Source organism: Cervus elaphus, chromosome 19, assembly GCF_910594005.1.
Source record: "Cervus elaphus chromosome 19, mCerEla1.1, whole genome shotgun sequence".
In the NCBI taxonomy this organism is placed as follows: Eukaryota; Metazoa; Chordata; class Mammalia; order Artiodactyla; family Cervidae; genus Cervus; species Cervus elaphus.
The window spans coordinates 50,320,507-50,339,084 of record NC_057833.1 but is presented as its reverse complement, the minus strand read 5'-3'; the positions used below and the strand labels follow the sequence as shown (position 1 = coordinate 50,339,084).

The 18,578-nt window shown below is 42.4% G+C and overlaps 2 protein-coding genes across 5 annotated transcripts in view; both read right to left on the bottom strand.

Moving 5' to 3' along the window:
* The window catches only part of MYLK (myosin light chain kinase), a 276,422-nt gene extending 266,483 nt beyond the window's left edge, over positions 1-9,939 (bottom strand). For 3 of the 4 annotated variants that reach the window (XM_043873784.1, XM_043873783.1, XM_043873785.1), the window contains exon 1: positions 9,714-9,936. The gene's annotated coding sequence lies outside the window, so the exon portion shown is untranslated. Of the gene's footprint in view, positions 1-9,713 lie in introns of all 4 variants that reach the window. The other variant, XM_043873786.1, reaches the window with a different exon arrangement.
* Positions 1,935-9,416, bottom strand: LOC122675283 (vesicle-associated membrane protein 4-like). The gene is made up of 2 exons (XM_043873790.1): positions 9,397-9,416; positions 1,935-2,588 (listed from the first exon to the last, which is right to left on the bottom strand). Exon 2 carries the CDS (start codon positions 2,407-2,409, stop codon positions 1,984-1,986), a length of 426 nt encoding a protein of 141 aa, XP_043729725.1. The 5' UTR covers positions 2,410-2,588; positions 9,397-9,416; the 3' UTR covers positions 1,935-1,983.
* Positions 9,940-18,578: the final 8,639 nt, after the last annotated feature.

Here is an 18,578-nt window from a genome sequence, read left to right as displayed (position 1 = left end):
ATGTTATTTTCTTATAGAAAAACCAGAACTAAAAGTATAACCTAAAGGAAATGTAGATAAAACCCTTGTATACTTTAATATTCCTCAGAATTATTCTGTTGATCCTAAAGGGGCTGAAGATGTCAAAACTGTGGGCACACACAGAATCAGCCAAGGAAAGCAGAAAGTTCTATCTCACTTATCACCATAAATGTTAAAAAAAAAAAAAAAAAGAAATCCAATAAAGCATTAGAAAATCAAAGCCAAAAGGTGTTTAAAAAAAACCTATATATCATAACCAAGTATTTACCAAAGAATTTATCTTAAGAATTCAAGGATGGCATAACATTAAAAAATCATGAGCATAGATGATCAAAAATAGCATTTTATCTTGAAGTCTTGTATAACTCTGATAGAAAAACACAATTCAGAAGGATCTGAATACTTTGATTATAATAATACTGAAGAAAGACAGTATGATTAAAACCACATTGAAACTTAGTCTAAAGTTGTATATATTAAAGGAAGTGTTTTTTTCCCCAAGAATCTAGAAAGTGATGTAAATCTTATAGCCTACGGTAACTTGAAATCAAGAAAATATGAGAATGTTACCTCTTTTCATTATACAACTATTACCTTTTTTTTTTCTCTTCAACTAGCAGAATTGGTTTCTGCTAATTTTTGTTTTTGTTTTTCACAATAAAAAATAGGTTTACTGGAATGTTTTTAGTTATAGCTGAAGGCAGCAACATTTACAACATTTAGCTTTCGTTACATCTATAAACATGTGAACACTGCTTGCAAAGCAATTGTTAGTATGAGAAGAATCTTGCAAATATTGATGGAATGATTACACACATCTTTCAGCATAATGATTCGGTATTCTGCAGAGGCTCCCTGACCACCAGCCTGATCCCCACCTCGATGCAATAAAAAACTGGAAATAGAACTGCCATATGACCCAGCAATCCCACTCCTGGGCATACACACTGAGGAAACCAGGTCTGAAAGAGACACATGCACCCCAATGTTCATCGCAGCACTGTTTATAATAGCCAGGACATGGAAGCAACCTAGATGCCCATCAGCAGACAAATGGATAAGAAAGCTGTGGTACATATACACTATGGAATATTACTCAGCCATTAAAAAGAATTCATTTGAATCAGTTCTAATGAGATGGATGAAACTGGAGCCCATTATACAGAGTGAAGTAAGCCAGAAAGATTAACACCAATACAGTATACTAACGCATATATATGGAATTTAAAAAGATGGTAACGATAACCCTATATGCAAAACAGAAAAAGAGACACAGATGTACAGAACAGAGTTTTGGACTCTGTGGGAGAAGGCGAGGGTGAGATGTTCTGAGAGAATAGCATTGAAACAAGTATACTATCAAGGGTAAAACAGATCACAAGCCCAGGTTGGATGCATGAGACAAGTGCTTGGGCCTGTTGCACTGGTAAGACTCCGAGGGATGGGATGGGGAGGGAGGCGGGAGAGGGGATCGGGATGGGGAACACATGTAAAATCATGGCTGATTCATGTCAATTTATGGCAAAAACCACTACAATATTGTAAAGTAATTAGCCTCCAGCTAATAAAAATAAATGAAAAAAAAGAATTAATCTATAAAAAATAAATAAATAAATTCAAGTCCTTATGTCATTAAAATAACAGTACGAAATATCCTTATCAGTGTTTGACTATATATACAACAGTGAATTGGCAAGTATCTAGTTTCAAATTAGACCCTTGGAATATGGCAAAATCAAGGCTAGTTATCTTTGCCTCAAACATAATTATTAAAAGCAACATTTTGTTGGAAGGGAGGGAGATAATTGGAGATTCTCAATGCTCCAATTTGAAGTGATACTTGCCTCTTAATTTCTTGAAAAAGAAGCTTTGAAAGTTATATACATGGGTTTCATTTAAATTATGCAGCAACCTTTTATTATTATTGTCCCAGATTTTGTTTAATGAAGATCTGTCATCAAATCAAGTACGGTATTTCACAACTATAAGAATGATAATCACTAACAAAAGAGTAATACCAACCAAAGCCATGATGGCTTTTATTTTGCATCCGCACCACCACATTTGCCTTTGAAGTTGTTTGAATCTGTTGCTAAAAGCAGTTGCATTATCCAATAAGCTTTCTGACTTGTCCTGTAGTTCATCTAGTCTCTCCCCTCTTTCTATTACCTTTGTAATACTGTCTTGCATGACATCAATGACTTCATCCACCTGATTCTGAACATGCTTAATTTTATCATTTCTAGGTCCAAATCTTGGTCCAGATGGTCCTCTTAGAAAAAAGTCCTCTTCTTCGTCTGAATCATCTTCTAAAAGATTTCTCCTTTTACTTTTCACAGAACCTGCGACATCATCATCATTCAGGTGACACTTGAACTTGGGAGGCATCTTTTTTAATGAGGTGCTCTTCTACTTCCCAGCAGGATAAATCTTTACCACCTGAGTCTCCTGGAGGAGGACTCCCCGTACCTCCCGTGGAGGGCGGTGCTGGACTGGCAGGGGAAGGAGTGGGAATCGGAAGAAGAGAGCGGGGAGGAGCAGTTTCTACTAATTTTGAAGACTCCTTCCTAATACACAAATCAAAGAAATAATTACCTAGTAAAAAAGCATTGAAGATTGATTCTCAATTCTGGCTGACACTGTAAACACCTGGGGAGCTCTGTAAAAACAGATTCCCTGACCCCACCCAAGTCTAGGCTAGGGACTGGGAGGCATGGTTTATTTTGCCAACAAGGATCCCAAAGGAATTTTGTTGTTAGTGGGTTCTGAAAGTCTGTTATTAGGAAATAAAAGCTTCAGGCATGTCTTCTCCTTGAAATTTTTTCAAGGTAGTTGTAAATATAAAAATTTTAGCATAAATAAAACTAAACATGTAAACTTTTCATAATAATGTGTGACTTGTCACCATCAAAAGAATTTATAGGGACCAATTCAAGGTCCCTACAAAAGTTCAAACGAGGAAAAGAACTTGAAGCTGAGGTGAAGCTCACGAGGTCAAAGGCAGTCTCCATTTTGGGACAGTGTCTGACATGTATTAGGAACTTAATCATTCCTTGAATAAATATTTAAGGATAGAAGAACTTGTCAATCAAAGAGGAAAGTGACGAATATTCCAGGAGAGGATAAACTCACATAGGCAAAAAGACAGGAAAGTGCAAACTGGGTTTAGGGACAAGAAGTTAACAAGTTCCATTGCCTTGGAGGTCAGATTACAGAGGCCCTTGCACCTCAGGTTAAGGGTGTCCTGTGAGAAGCAGGGAGCCATGGAGGGTTTCTGAAGATGGAGTGACACAGCCAGATTGGGCTTTAAGATTAACAAAGCAGTCAAGTGTAAAATGTATTTGTGCCACAGTTAATAGTCCAAGTGTGAGCTAGTGAAGCTCTGGTCACGAGCAATAGCAATATGAAAGTAAAACCCAGGGATTCTCTCTGCCTGGGATAACCAGTAGAGGGGGGAACCATAGGAGGAAGCGCTGAGAAGTTGTGGTGCTGCTTCTGCAACCAGCTTGTGCCTGAGGTGGCTGCCCAGTCACAACAAAAAGCCTGAACTCCCTAAAATACTTCAGTTGAAATGCTGTGGGATAAAATCAGTAGTATCTACATTAACTGTCTCATGCCCAGCACGAGGCCCTACTGTGAATGTGAAGACAAGCTTCCGTAGTAATAAGAGGCAAGTTACAGGTACACTGAAACAGCCTATTGTCTTCTGAACATGTCCACTTCCACAACGTTACCAGCCAAGTGACTATGGAAATGCTCTGTTGACACTAAAACAAAAATGTGGAATGAGAACTTAACCTGAATAAGGGGAAACAGTAGGGACAGGTCCATTTTAGGCAAGTTCTCTGAATGGGCTGAGTACTCAACAGGAAACATGCAGAGTTCAGGAGAAAAATAGAACAGTAATGCCTAACCAGAAAGAAGACATTTTGGAGAAGTGAGGCAAATGAGGGGAAAGTACCTTCTCCTGGAGCGGCAGAGGGGAGATGCCTGAGGATCTTTCTTGAACACTCCAACTCACCCACCAGTCAGGCCTTAAGCACAGACAACCAGGCACCGTGGCATGTCAGATACTAAGACTACTTACTGGACTAAGAGCAAGGACGTGGAGATAAACCATGGCCTTTGCCCTCAGGAGCTCGTTACCTAGTGTGACACCACACCTTATGACTCCATGGCAACTAAAGGTTACCAAGCACTGTTCATCTGCCCACAGGTTCCTCAGGCAAGCAGAGAAAAGGGCCCCTCTCCAGTTACATGTGTGCTTGCAGAGACCTGGACAGCACTGGAGCTGTGCCAAACAGCTCCAAACCACAGCCTCTTCCGGGTTTTTCACATAGCCTCCACCTAGTCCATCCCAGGCAAAGGAGAAGAGTCTTTCCTTCCAGGGTCAGTGGAGACTGGCAAGAGCTTCCATGTTCAGTTCATGGGGTGAAAATTCCTGTGAAGGATGGTGCATTCCAGACTCAAGGCGGGTTCAGAATACAGTGTCAGCCCCAGGTGTCAACTCTGGGTACTGGGTGGAATGGGGGCTGGGACTTCAGGGGTAAGGGGGAGCTGCGTGGGCAGACACAAGGTACTCTGGGGCCCTGGCAGCAGACATATGGCAGTGATGACAGAGTCAGGCCAGATAAAGAAGGAACCTGCTTCCCAGGGCACTCTCAGACTAAAGGAGACAGCCTTCAAAGACTCTGGGGAACCAGAAGGGACAGATGAGAGAACCAATTTGCATCCATTTCTCTGCCTGCAATGTAGAAAACCCAGGTTCGATTCCTGGGTTGGGAAGATCCTCTGGAGAAGGGAATTGCTACCCACTCCAGTGTTTTGGCCTGAAGAACTCCATGAACAGAGGAACTTGGCAGGCTACAGTCCATGGGGTCACAAAGTCAGAGATGACTGGGCAACTAACACTTTCACTTACACTCTGGTCAAAGTCAGGCCTTCTCACCCAATCACCGTCCTCCATCAGAGTGAAGAGGTAAGAACTCTGGCTATTTCCAGTTCTGCACCCAATGTCTTCGCCTCCTAAACTAGGGTTTCCACCTCACTATGATGCAGCTGGCAGGTGGGCTGACAGAAATGAAACATGAGGAAAGAACACCAAGCCCTGGGAGCCCAAAAGTCTTTATGGGGTGGGCTTTCACTCTGGATGTAGATTTGCTTCTTATAATTTTTGACCCAGGATAAAGTGAAAACAAAATTGTTCCAGGAACATTCTGGGCAGCAGAGGGAAAACTCCCCCCAAATAAATCTCAGGACAAGCTGTTCTGCATGGTTGAGAGCTCACCACAGGGCCAAAGGTTCTTCACTAAGTTCTAACAAAGGAGGAGAGGAGAGCTTTTGGAGACAGCAAACAAGTATTCCCACCTTCCTCTCTCCAGGCCAGTAACCACCCTTTCTCCTGCTCCCTGAAGAAAAGCTTTGAGGCCTTTCCTCATCACATCTTGCTACCCGAAATTTCTTGCTACCCGAAATTCTCCTAATTGAGTCTGAACCACAGAACTAACCCCTCTTTTCTAATTATATACTGCATTCATGTTCACTGTTTCCCCATAAAACCCAAAGTCCCTTGGGCATAGTACCTTCCTTGTATAATCCTCCACAGGGCTAGATGGAGAGGAGGTCTGTCATTCATGCTTGTTGGCTGAGGTATAGGTCATTCCATAGACCTAGGGAACACTATACAATATACAGAATTATAGCTATTCCTTCTTTCATACCTCTCTATATTCACACATTCACTTCATTTATATAAACACCCTCACTGACGAGGAAACTGCACTCAGCCCACAGATGTTAAATACCATACCCAAGAACAGCCAGCCAGTGAGTGAACAGGATGGCTCTGAACTCAAGCTTAACTCCAAAGAGCATACTCTACCCTCATGCTCCTCTCTCTCTGAAGGAGAACTGCTCTGCAGCAGAAATATCAATCTCTGAAAACAAAACAGATAAACAGCATCCTCAGTGATGAAAGCTCAACTGTGAAGCATTTCAGTTCCTGAAAGATTATGAGAACTAACTCATAGAGTCCTGCATTCACAAATTAGCATCCATCCAATCTGGGGTTCCAGAGTCAGGGGAAGCAGGTGGAAATTAAGCAGCAGATCTGAAAGAAAAGGAGATCCTTTCCTCACCCCTTTTCTTTTGTTCTCCAGAGGGCTGTGTACTCAGGATCCAAAAGAAGAGGGGAGAGGAGAAAGGGGGACAAAAGCACCAACTGTGGGGGGAGGGGACAACATTGGGATATTCGAGAAGCCAGATCTATATGGAAATTCCCTCATCTCCCTTGCGGGGTGTCCCTCACAAGCATTCCCCTCAGACTTAAGGGACAGTGCGAGCCTCTGGAAGTCCAGCCTTAGCCCCACGAGCAGCAAACAGGGAGGAGTTCCTCCAGGCTCTCCTCCTGCCCCAGCCCGGTTTCACAAGGACCACGGCCCTGACAAGCAGGAGCATCTGACACGGCAGGAGGGCTACATCTGCAGCTGTAGTGACAGTCCTGAGGTCCGCCCACCTTCAGGCTGTAAGAACTACAAGTGCTCAACCTGCTGGCTTAAAGCAAATGGAGAAGTATGAAGCCAGAACTCAACAAACAGACAAGGGAATTCATCTGCAGAAGGGCACAGGTGGGCACAGGTGGGCAAGGTGAGTGGCTCACACAGCAGCCCCCGGCCCCGCACACTCGCCTTTCTGTTCTCGTGGAGCAGGAGGCGAGGGGAGCAGAAGGAAGGGGGCAGACATCACTTGGCACAGGAGCCTGTCCCAGTGCCATCTGCACTGCTCTCTGGATTCCCAGCCCCAGGCCACCACTTGTATGCTTTCCATGCAAATGCTCCTACCTCATGCCCTCTGGGTACACTCCCTGGGGTTCAGAGGAGAAGGACACAATAGTCAGGTTGGGAGAGGATAACATCTTGTGTTGGGGAAGTTTACTTTCTAAGGGTTTTTCTCTAAAATTCTCCACAATTACAGAAAGGATAGGACAGGAAGCTTATAAGAATGAACAATTTCCCAATCAGAGTTATGTTGGCTTGAATTGAGGGAAGGGCAGTTAGGCTGCCAAGCGGCCCTAGTGTATATTTCCAGAACACCAAGAAGTGTTTTCAGAAAGATACTAAGTAAGAGTCCACATGTTCATTGGGTCTCTGAACCCCTACCGGGGCAGGGCTGCATTCTCAAATTGCCACCTCTTGAATCTCAAAAGACAAAGTGCCAATAAATCAACTAGTTCTGTTTCACAGACTCAGATTCAAATTTTTGGGGGGGAGTGAAGGATGTGTGTGAAGCAAGAGGTCAATCTTATAGATACTGAGGCCATGGTGATCCCAGAGCATTCACAATATATTCCACTGAGGCTGGGGCAGACCGCCCTCCCCCGCTACCATTAAAACCCCTCTCCCACCTTTGGTTCTGTAAGAGCCTCTCTCCTAACCCCAGCACCATCTGGGGCAGCCTCCTCTGACAGTTTGTCCCAGTGGATTCCCCTGGAGCTGCCAACCAGAAGCTCCTGCCCTATGGTGAATGCACCTGTCTGTCTAAGGTCTGGGCAGTAGGTGGGTCCACCTAAGCTGACCAGTTAGACCGGGAACATCCCCAGGACCTACTCTGTTCTGTACATGTCCCTTAACCTCTGAGGAAATAGTCTCCTGAGGAGAGGGTCAGCAAACCTTATATCAAGAAAAAGCGCTCCAAGGCCTCAGCTCCCCCCTCCTCAGTTAGTTAGATACTACACAAAATAAACCAAATACACAAATCCTTTGCCACCTGGGGCAGTTTTCCAAGCTCATGCCTAGTAGTGCCTGAGGACCAGCATTTTTGTGCATCACGAGTGAGGGAACTGATATGCACATCCTGGTGAAAAGGCTCTTGTGCAAGGCCCCAGGGTACCCATTACCCAGTCCAGTAGCCAGCATCCAGCCACCCCCCCCCGCTATCTGCCAGGACCCAGTGCCCAGGCTCCCACCTGCTCTGGCTGAAGGCTCTTAGCCCAGTCAGGATGGGAGACGAAAGGCCCACCTCACTCTGGGCCTTGAGAAGGAACATTCCATATCAGCCCAGGGCACCGTGGTGCCAGCAGCATCACCTTCCACATGGCTGCAGTATGCAGGGAAGGGAAAGAGACTAAGACAAGACCACCAAAGAGAAAACACAAGGGGGTTAAGAATTTAAGACAAAATAAAGAGATGGAGGGGAAGAGGGAAATAAAGTGAGGAGAAAACAAAACTATTTTGCTACAACCTGAGATGCCTTTTAGGCAACCAGTAAGGTTACCAGAAGCACCTACCCTTCCCCCTGTGCTTAGTCGCTCAGTCGTGTCTGACTGTCTGTGACCCCGTGGACTGTAGCCCACCAGGCTCCTCTGTCTATGGGGATTCTCCAGGCAAGAATACTGGAGTGGGTTGTCATGCCCTCCTCCAGGGGATCTTCCCAACCCAGGGATCCGAATCCAAGTGTCCCACTTTGCAAGTGGATTCTTCACCATCTGAGCCACCCGGGAAGCCCCTCCCCCAGAGACTTTGTTGGATCTGTGGATCCTCCACTCTTTAAAGGGTGAGGGGTTCCCTAAACAGTCCTCTCAAACCCACCATTTACAAATAACTTATTGACCAGCTGTGCATTTTGACAAACAACTGCACTAAAACAGGGAGGAACCCACAGCCCCAGGTGGAAAGGGGACACAGCATAGTCAGGCTGTGGGGTGGGTGGCAAGTGGGGATTTCACATACTCTGCTCTTTGCACTCAGGGAGAGGAGGGATGGTAGAAACCAGTGGCCGAGGCCTGGTACTATTCCCACTGCCTGAGTGTGCCCCCACTTCCCCCCAGCTCCTTCCATTGCAATGGTTATTTTTACCCTTGCTAGGCCGCAAAGGAGCTGGGTCTTTCTACTTCAGGTTACTATCCAGAGGATGGGCCCTCAACAACAACAAATGCTTGAAAAAATCTCCCCACCAGCCATCTTCACATCTGCAACACCACTCCTAGAAGTTCAGTCCTTTGGGTCTTGAAGAGTGTAAGTAGCCACAAGTTCCATGGAGGAGTTCTGCCTTAACCACTGACAGCTAACACCTGGGATTTAGTTTAGCCTAAACTTTCTAACCGCAATGATCTGAGAACAAGAGTCTTTCAACCATAAAACTGGTTGAAGACAAGCAGGCAGAACAGCAGGCGGGGGGCTTGAGTGAGGAACAGGGAGAGAGAGAAAGACTGCAACGCCTGGCGCCCCAATTTTGTCTGGGACTCCGGAGCTGCACCCATTGCCCTATCTTCCAGGGCTCGCCTTTAGACAGGGAGGACTTTCACGTGGCACACCCGCCCCGCAGCTGTCGTTCCCCAGTTATCCTGCAAGGCGCTGGGGAGCTGGGAGAAGAGCCCACCTTTCTTTCTTGCAGGCTAGCGGCGATTTGCACCACTCAAATCAACGGTATCCCTTTCGGATGACGCCTATAGAGACAACGGCGTCACTGTCCCCAGGCACCACACCTTCCAAAAGAAAACCGAGGCTGCTTGGAAGTGCTGGGTCGCCCCCTTATGCGTCCCCCCGCCCAACTCCTCGCCGCACACAGGAACCCCCCTCCAACAGTGGAGCATGAAGCAAGCTCCCGATCCAGGGTCCCGACCCCGCGACCCCCGCCCTCGAGGAGTGACTCCAAGGGGCCGCGTCGGGACAAAAGCGTGGGGCGGGTTCACTCACCCGCGCAGCGAAGGCAGCCCGGGAGCCGAGGCACAGCGCTCGGCAGGGTCGTCCCGCGGGCGCGCAGCGCGGGCTCAGCGCTCAAAGCGCCGCTGGCGCCTGCACTGGGAGCAGGAGAGGCGCGTCCGGGTCGGTGCAGGGGTGAGCCGCTCGGAGAGTGCGCGAGCAAGTGGGAGAGCCCCTCAGAGCCCAGCGCTCCGAGTCCCGATCCAAACTGCGGACTCGGACTCACACGCGCTGGTTTGCATGTCATTTGCATAGCGCACTGGGAATGGACCCGCGGCCCTTGCGCCACGCCCACCTGCCCTCCTCCCGGGGTCGCGAGCCGAGAATCCGGAGCGGAACCGGGCGCGGGACGCCGGTCCACTTAGCCCTTCCCTCGCCCCGCCCCAACTCCTCGCACACCGGACTGGTGGCCTTCGGTGTGTTTTCTCGTGTTTTCCCCTGCAAGGCCACTCAATACACAAGAGAAGACCATACACTGGAAAAACTCAGTAGACTTTAAAATTAATTAATCTTTGATGTGGCTACCAAAAAGAACAACGACTCGAGTAGATTCCCGAAATGAATGCAATTTTAGTTTTCGGACAAAGTATCGCGAAAAGCGTGCTCATTTTCAGAATTGGGCACAACGTGCAATTTTGTTCAGGCTGGATAACTTAGTCCTTAAAAAGGCGGATTCTGGAGTTGAGAACTCTACCCCTTAATTTCTAGCTGCAAAATTTGGAGCAAGTTACTTATCTCTGTTACTCGTCTCTTGTTTTCTTGTCTCTGAAATGGGGACAAAAAATCTGCCTCATAGGAATGTAACGCTTCAGTGAGACAAGCCTGGTAAAGCGCTTAGGATAGCCCCTAACAGAGTTACTTTTAAACGTGCAAGTATGAACTTTATCTAGGGCCTCCCTGATAGTTCAGTGGGTATAAAATCCGCCTGCAATGTGGAAGACACAGAAGACATGGGTTCAGGTTTTCACCCCTAGGTCAGGAAGATCTCCTGGAGAAAAAAATGGCAAGCCACTCCAGTATTCTTGCCTGAAAAATCCCATGGACTGAGGAGCCTGACAGGCTACATACAGTACATGGGGTGCAGAGAGTGTACACGACTGAGCACAGACATAATCTATATGTACTTAAAGGAGAGGCAACTAGATCATGGTGAGGCAAGCAGCAAGGAGAGGAGAGGAAGAAGCTATCAAAGGTGGAGAGAGAATGCCCTAAGATTAGAGACAGTCTGGAAGGTTCACACCAGGGTTCCCCACCCAACTCTACTGTGAGGCTAACCAGACCCAGCTCTGTGAAAGCATTTCTATATCTTCTTTCCCCACAGAAGATCGAAGTTTGAAGACATTTTGAAATGGTATCATGGGATGCTCTGGAGAAATCTTAAAAATGTTCAATTTAGCTACTTATTTAAAAAAAAAATTAAATAGGAAGTGTACTGTGGTGGAGAGTCCCAGATTGTGAGACCCGCGTGTTAGACCTGGGTCTGGTGCTAACTTTGTGGAGCTTGCGGAGTCACTCGCTGTCTCTGGGCCTCAGTTTTCTAATCTGTAAAATGAGGATGCTCCTTAGGATGCTTTTTGGTTTGGGCTTTTTTCCCAGGCATCTTCCTACTCTGAAACGTTAGCTCCAGGGTTCCTCAGATATTTTCCTTTGTCATGAGTTAAGAATCCCTCACTGATTTAGAGGATACCTTTAAAATTTTTTTCCTCTTGCCTAATATTTACTTTGCATCTGCTATGAAATATTGTGTAGTGCTTCCTGGTCTCTTCATTTGCACTTGCCTTTTGTTGCATCTATTATCCATTTTATTATCAGTCAGTTCAGTTGCTCAGTCATGTCCAACTCTTTGTGACCCCATGAACCACAGCACACCAGGCCTCCCTGTCCATCACCAACTCCTGGAGTCTACCCAGACTCTTGTCCATTGAGTCAGTGATGCCATCCAACCATCTCATCCTCTGTCGTCCCCTTCTCCTCCTGCCTTCAGTCTTTCCCATCAGTGTCTTTTCAAATGAGTCAGTTCTTCACATCAGGTGACCAAAATATTGGAGTTTCAGCTTCAACATCAGTCCTTCCAATGAACACCCAGGACTGATCTCCTTTAGGATGGACTGGTTGGATCTCCTTGCAATCCAAGGGACTCTCAAGAGTCTTCTCCAACACCACAGTTCAAAAGCATCAATTCTTCGGTGCACAGCTTTCTTTATAGTCCGACTCTAACATCCATACATGACTACTGGAAAAACCATAGCCTTGACTAGATGGACCTTTGTTGACAAAGTAATGTCTCTGCTTTTTAATATGCTGTCTAGTTTGGTCATAACTTTCCTTCCAAGGAGTAAGCGTCTTTTAATTTCATGGCTGCATTTTATTATAGTTATGCTCTAATAGTTGTCAGCTCCTAGTCTTGCATACTATTGGGTTGGCCAAAAAGTTTGTTTGGGTTTTTCCTTAATAGCTTATGGAACATACTTTTTGGGCAACCCAATATAATTTTCCATATTTAGTCTTAGTTCTATAGGCAAATATATATTTAATGTTCATCATTGATTCCTTATGTCTTTCTAATCTTGCCATTTTGGTATGCAAGTGTTTATTTCTGGATTGTCTCTTTTATACCATTGGTCTATATGTCTGTTCTTATGCCATCCTACTTTGTTTTGCTCTTTGGAGCTTTTTATTATGTTTTAGAATCATAAAGTGTGAGACTACTGAAAGGTTGTTGCTAACCATGAAAGACACCAGGATTCTTGGCCTCCAGAGGAGAAGAATTCAATCCAGGGCCAGAGACGAGGCTTGATCACTCAGAACTTTTGTGTAATAAGGTTTTATTAAAGTATGAAAGAGATAGAGAAAGCTTCTGACATAGACATCAGAAGGGGTACGGAGAGTGCCCCCTCACTAGTGTTAGCAATGGAGTTATATACTTTTAATTAGTTATTACATTGAATCAAAAGAATGGAGGTTGTAAAGACCTTACTAGACCCACTCCCATAATTTACATTTTAAGATAACAGGATTCACCAGAAGGTTTTTTCCAGAAACTGTCCTCAAGCAGGATACATTATTGTTACATAATCCCAAGGAATGTAAAGGGAAAAAAACTTTGTCCTTTCTTCCTCCTTGAGAATTCCAGACCCCTCTCTCCTTGGGGCCCCAGGACTTCCTATCAACCTGCCTAGGAATTGACTCTCTCACTACCAACTTTGATCATCTTTTCTGAGATCATTGTGGTTATTTAGGAGTCCCTAAATGAATTTTAGAGAGTTCTCATATGTATTTTAGGACTTCTTGTTCCCTATTTCTGCAAAAATCATCATTGAGATTTTGAGAGAGATTGCATTGAATCTGTAGATTGCTTTGGTTAATACAGTTTTCTTAACAATATTAAGTCTTCTAGTCCACAAACACAAGATGCTTTCTTGTTTCTTTTCTTCTTGCCTTTCTTTTGACAATGTTTTGTAGTTTTTGCTATAAAAATTGTTCACCTTCTTGTTTAAATTTCTTACTATTTTTTTGATGCTATTGAAAATGGAATTGTTTTTTAATTTCCTTTTATGATTGTTCATTGCTAGTAGGTAGAAATGCAACTGGTTTTTGTTTATTGATTTTTGTATCCTGCCCTACTATGTCAATTTTTTTCCACTTCCAAAAATTTATCCTTAGTGTGAAGTCCTGTCATGAAAGGGAATCCTGGCTGGCCAGTTTTTAAGAGTTAATGGGAGCTGGGCTGTACCAGTCCCTATAAACATGGCTAATGACTAGAGATCAAGAAGGTTTGCACAAAATTATAGGAAATATATCACTGATCCTGAAAAATGCCATGGTCCAAACACACAAACCTAGTGCATGAAGGCTGGTTTGTTAAGATTAAATAAATCAGTTTCAGAGAGAAATGTCTATTTGTTCCCTTAGATGTCCTAAAATAATGCAAGTTAACCCCATTGCCCCAAAGCAAAACACTAGTTGCAGAAAATATCCTTCTGCTTGGTGGGGAGGGGGTGCCTGTTTATTTTTACTGCCTTTCTAAGAAGTTTAATCTGCAAGTCCTAGCCTCCATCTGTCTGTGCATGTCCTCTGCACTTCCTTCCTGTCTCCGGATCCCTCCTCTGGCCTGGTCCCCTTCATTGCTGGGCCCTCGTTAGGAAAACCAAAGAAGAAGGAAAGGGAAAAAAGAGAAGGTAAAATATCATAATTTATTAATCTCTGACAAGTATCAAATAATAAATAGCTCACCTTAGTTTATGAATTCATTAAATCCACCTAGATCACTTTTGGTGGATTGAGGTTCTCAAGTCTGGCCAGAGGTGGGACTCACCTGTGAAGCTTTTTTAAAAATACTTATGCCTGGGTGCACTCACAGAAATTGATGCCGTTGATCTGGGATGGGGCTTCGGGAATGGTTTTTTTAAAAATTCCCCAGTAATTCTGATGTGAGATCAGAGCTGAGAACTGCTTATAGCTACGATAAAATACACAGCAGAAAGATCACTTTAGAAATTAACCAACAGTGCTTTTGTTTGGCTAATGATTTCTTTAAAGACAAGTGCCTTGTCCAGTCATTGCCATATGAAAATACAGACATACTGAACTCCAGAATGTGTTTGTTCCTGTAAATATTTACTATAAATTGCTTTTCTGTACTTAAAAACCTATTTTGTCATGCATTGTCATTTTATCATTGAAAAATCTTATATTTGGGGGAAAACATTTGACTACAAAGCCAACAGTGAAGATATAATTTCAAATTCAAGAAAAAATGTTTAAATCAAATTTTAATCATTAAAGTCACATATTATAATAGCTAAAAAAAAAAAAAAAAAGGAAGAAAAGAACTCTACAGAAGGTAGAAAATAAAAAGTACCTGTCATCTCCTCCACAGTTGCAGCCTGCAATCCCACAAGTATCCTCTATTGAGAATTTCTTGGGCATCTTTTAGGAAAGGGCTATTTTATCATATAACTTATTATAATAATAATTCTAAAATTTAGTTCAAAATGTTATTTTAAAGTTCTTATGGTTACTATAATGTTAGAATCAATTTTAATATATAAACCAATGATTTCAAGCTGCAGAATCCCCAGATTCCAAGGAGGTGACAGGGGAAAGCAAAGGGGACTTGGGTCAGGTTCCAGGTTTATATAGTCTGAAAGAATTGCAACAACTCTTTTAATGAAAAGACAAATAAGAACTCAAATGATCACATTCTGTTATTTCACATTCTATCATTCTTCCTCATATACTACTACTAATAACCTATAGGGTCTCTATTTGCTTCCACTCCTCCACAAACACACTGTAGAGGTTATTTTAGAAACCATAGAGGGAAACACTATAAAAAGCCAGTACAGCAAAGACCATCTTTAAGGAGAAAATGAACACATGGAAGTCACAGCTGAGAAAACTATATACTGTAAAGCAAATTTTGGGGTGTTTATGGCAACCCACTCCAGTACTCTTGCCTGGAAAATCCCATGGACGGAGGAGCCTGGTAGACTGCAGTCCATGGGATCGCTAAGAGTTGGACACAACTGAACGACTTCACTTTCACTTTTATGCATTGGAGAAGGAAATGGCAACCCACTCCAGTGTTCTTGCCTGGAGAATCCCAGGGACGGGGGAGCCTGGTGGGCTGCCATCTGTGGGGCCCCACAGAGTCAGACACAACTGAAGCGACTCTGCAGCAGCAGCATATGTAAAACCCTTGATTTACAAATTCAGTAAACTCAATTTTCTGCATAATAAGAATCTACAACCAGATACCATCCATTAAAAATCCTTTGTTTTGTAGAAGTAGAAATGGAGGTTCTAAGTCATACATTTCTACCTCAAATTCTTCTGTGAAAGGACAATACTACAATGATAAGATCTTCTGAGTCAGCCACTTGGTTTGCATGGAAGCTATGTCATTAACTAGCTGTGTGACCTTGGACAAGTAATACATTCTTCTGGGCCTTAAGTTCCTAGTTGTTAAAAACGAGATACAAATGAAATAAACTCAGTCTACTTCATGGTGATGTTTTGAAAGTTTAATGAGAAGATAGACTGCAAAGCATATTAACTCTGGACTCCAGTGGGCTAAAATTCTTTCTATTATTTTTGTATACACAAAGTGAATGAATGAGTATGTTTCTTGTAATTGTTTATCTGGGGAAATAAACAACAACAAAAAGGTATCCATTGCAAAAACAAAACAAACTATATCATAACAACAAAATGGAATTTTGGGGGGAAAAAAAAACAGAAGAAAAATTTTTTGGAAAATTTTTAGACTATCCTAAATTTAGAATTAAATTAGTCTAGATTATCCCAGCATGTTTCATAATGGTCTTCTACATGTCCATGTATCCACTGGAAAAACTGGCTAAGTCAAGAGCCCTCACATGAGGGCTGATATTAGGAGGCTGGCTAAAACAGCAATATTGTAAATTCCTCTTCTTTGTAGGTCTTCCAGGGCTCATCTGGTCCCTGCCCCAACCTCTCAGCAAGACCTTACCTAAATAGTCTTAGAGAGATGTATATCCACCTTTCCTTCCTGATAACATAAGGAGGAGCTTTCACTTTAATTACAAGTTCTAGTGACTGAACAGTCTGTCTAAAAAGTTCTTTCTTATGTCTATAAAATCTTCATGTTGCTAATAAAAATCCAGTCAAATCATGTTAGTGACAAAATTGCTAAATATTTATAAATAAATTTAACAAGATAGACTTAGGATTTATCCTGAAAAAAAAAAGAAAACTATTTATATTGAAAAAAACTAAGAGGAAAAAAACTATTAAAAGACAAAATGGGATTTTAATAAATTGAAATCCTAAAAGGAAAGACAATAAAAAACTGTTAATTCTAGGAATTTTAATATATAAATTTAATGTAGTTCTGATTAGAATTCCAACAAGGTTTTTCTTGGAATTAGATAAGATGATTCTAAAATTCAGTAGCAAGGGTGGGATGTTTCGAGAGAACAGCATCAAAACATGTATATTATCTAGGGTGAAACAGAACACCAGCCCAGGCTGGATGCATGAGACAAGTGCTCGGGCCTGGTGCATTGGGAAGACCCAGAGGAATCGGGTGGAGAGGGAGGTGGGAGGGGGGATCGGGATGGGGAATACATGTAAATCCATGGCTGATTCATGTCAATGTATGACAAAAACAACTACAATGTTGTAAAGTAATTAGCCTCCAACTAATGAAAATAAATGAAAAAAGAAAATAAATAAAATAAAATTCAGTAGCAAAAGACTGCCAAAGAATAGCTAATACAACTATAAAATATAAGAAAATGAAGAGTGGGTATACACGGAACTTACTAAGATATCAGCTGTACTGTAAAGTTTATGTATTCAAATCAGTATGCCATTAGTAAGGATATATAAAAATGCATTTGTGGAATAGAAAAAATAATTGATCATTATTACAGTGGCTAATAGAAATGTTTATGTGCCAAAATGGTAGTTCAGTGGGAAAAAGATGAACCCTCTTTAAAAAAAAAAAAGTACAGGCATATAACTGGTTACCCATATGAAAGAAAATAAAAATGGACTACTATCTTACACTAAAATCAAAAGTAAATTGCAAACAAATTAAGTATTTCAGTATAAAAGAAAAATACTTTTTAAACCTGAAGAAAACTGTCTGTGAGATTATATATGCAATCAATGATTTGGGAAGAGTTTCCTTACAAAGAACTAAGAAACTATAAAATAAAGCCAAGCATATTTGACCACATACAAATAATTCCTTTTTTGTTATTTGGCAAAAGGTACTAAGACAAAGTTAATAGCAATCAATATGTTTGGGAAATGTTTGTGCTACTATATTCTTCATTATCACTTCATCACTTCACTAAGACAAAGTTAATAGCAATCAATATGTATGGGAAAATGTCTGTGCTACTATATTCTCACCAAGGATTACTTTCTATGCAAAGCACCCTTAAAAACTGATAAGACAAAACCAACAGTGGGAATAGAAAATTGTGCAAAGGATACAAATAGACAATTCTCTAGTGAGTAAAGCCAAAAGGCCCAACAAACATAAGAATATAGTCAAATTCACTAGAGATCAGGGAAATAAAAATGAAAGTAATGTAAAATTGCTTGACACCTATCACAGTGGCAAGAACAAACACAACATAGCAAAGCTTCCACTGATCAAAGGTGGAACAATTTAAAAGTATCTGTAAGAGTCACAACTACAGTGGATTGAAACACATCAAGTAAATTTAATCCATGAATTCACAGTGATGCTAAAGAAACAAGTCACCACTGAAGGATGCTAGGAAACCAATTCATTATTTTGAAAATTGGTAAAAAAACTGGAAAGAGTCCAGTGGAGAGTGGAGAGTGGAGGACATTTTTCTTTATAGATGTATTCTATGTCACAGATGAAAAAGGATAGCTAGTGTTGTAACCCTAGTGGATCTGGACACTGACCACGAGTGATTTGCTAACATCACAAGGGAGAGATAACCAGATATTATGTGAGTCCCAGTGAAGAAACTGACACCATCTGAATTATTCTTGTCATAAAAGTCAAACTCGAGTCTGACCAAGCCTCTAGACTCCACTACCAATTCACAGGAAATAAATAGGACAACATTCCACTACAACAAAGGGATGCAATCTGAAAAATTCAGACTGTAAGAAACTTCATGGCATTGTTAACCTGGTTCTTTTAACAAATAAATTGTAAGGAATAAAAAAATGGAGGGAGAGGCTATAAGTTAAAAGACACAAAACACTTTAATTTGTTGCAATTTGTGGGCCTTGTTTGAATCTTGCATGCATGCTAAGTCGCTTCAATTGTGTCCAACTCTGTGTGACCGCATAGACTGTAGCCCGCCAGGCTCCTCTGTCCAT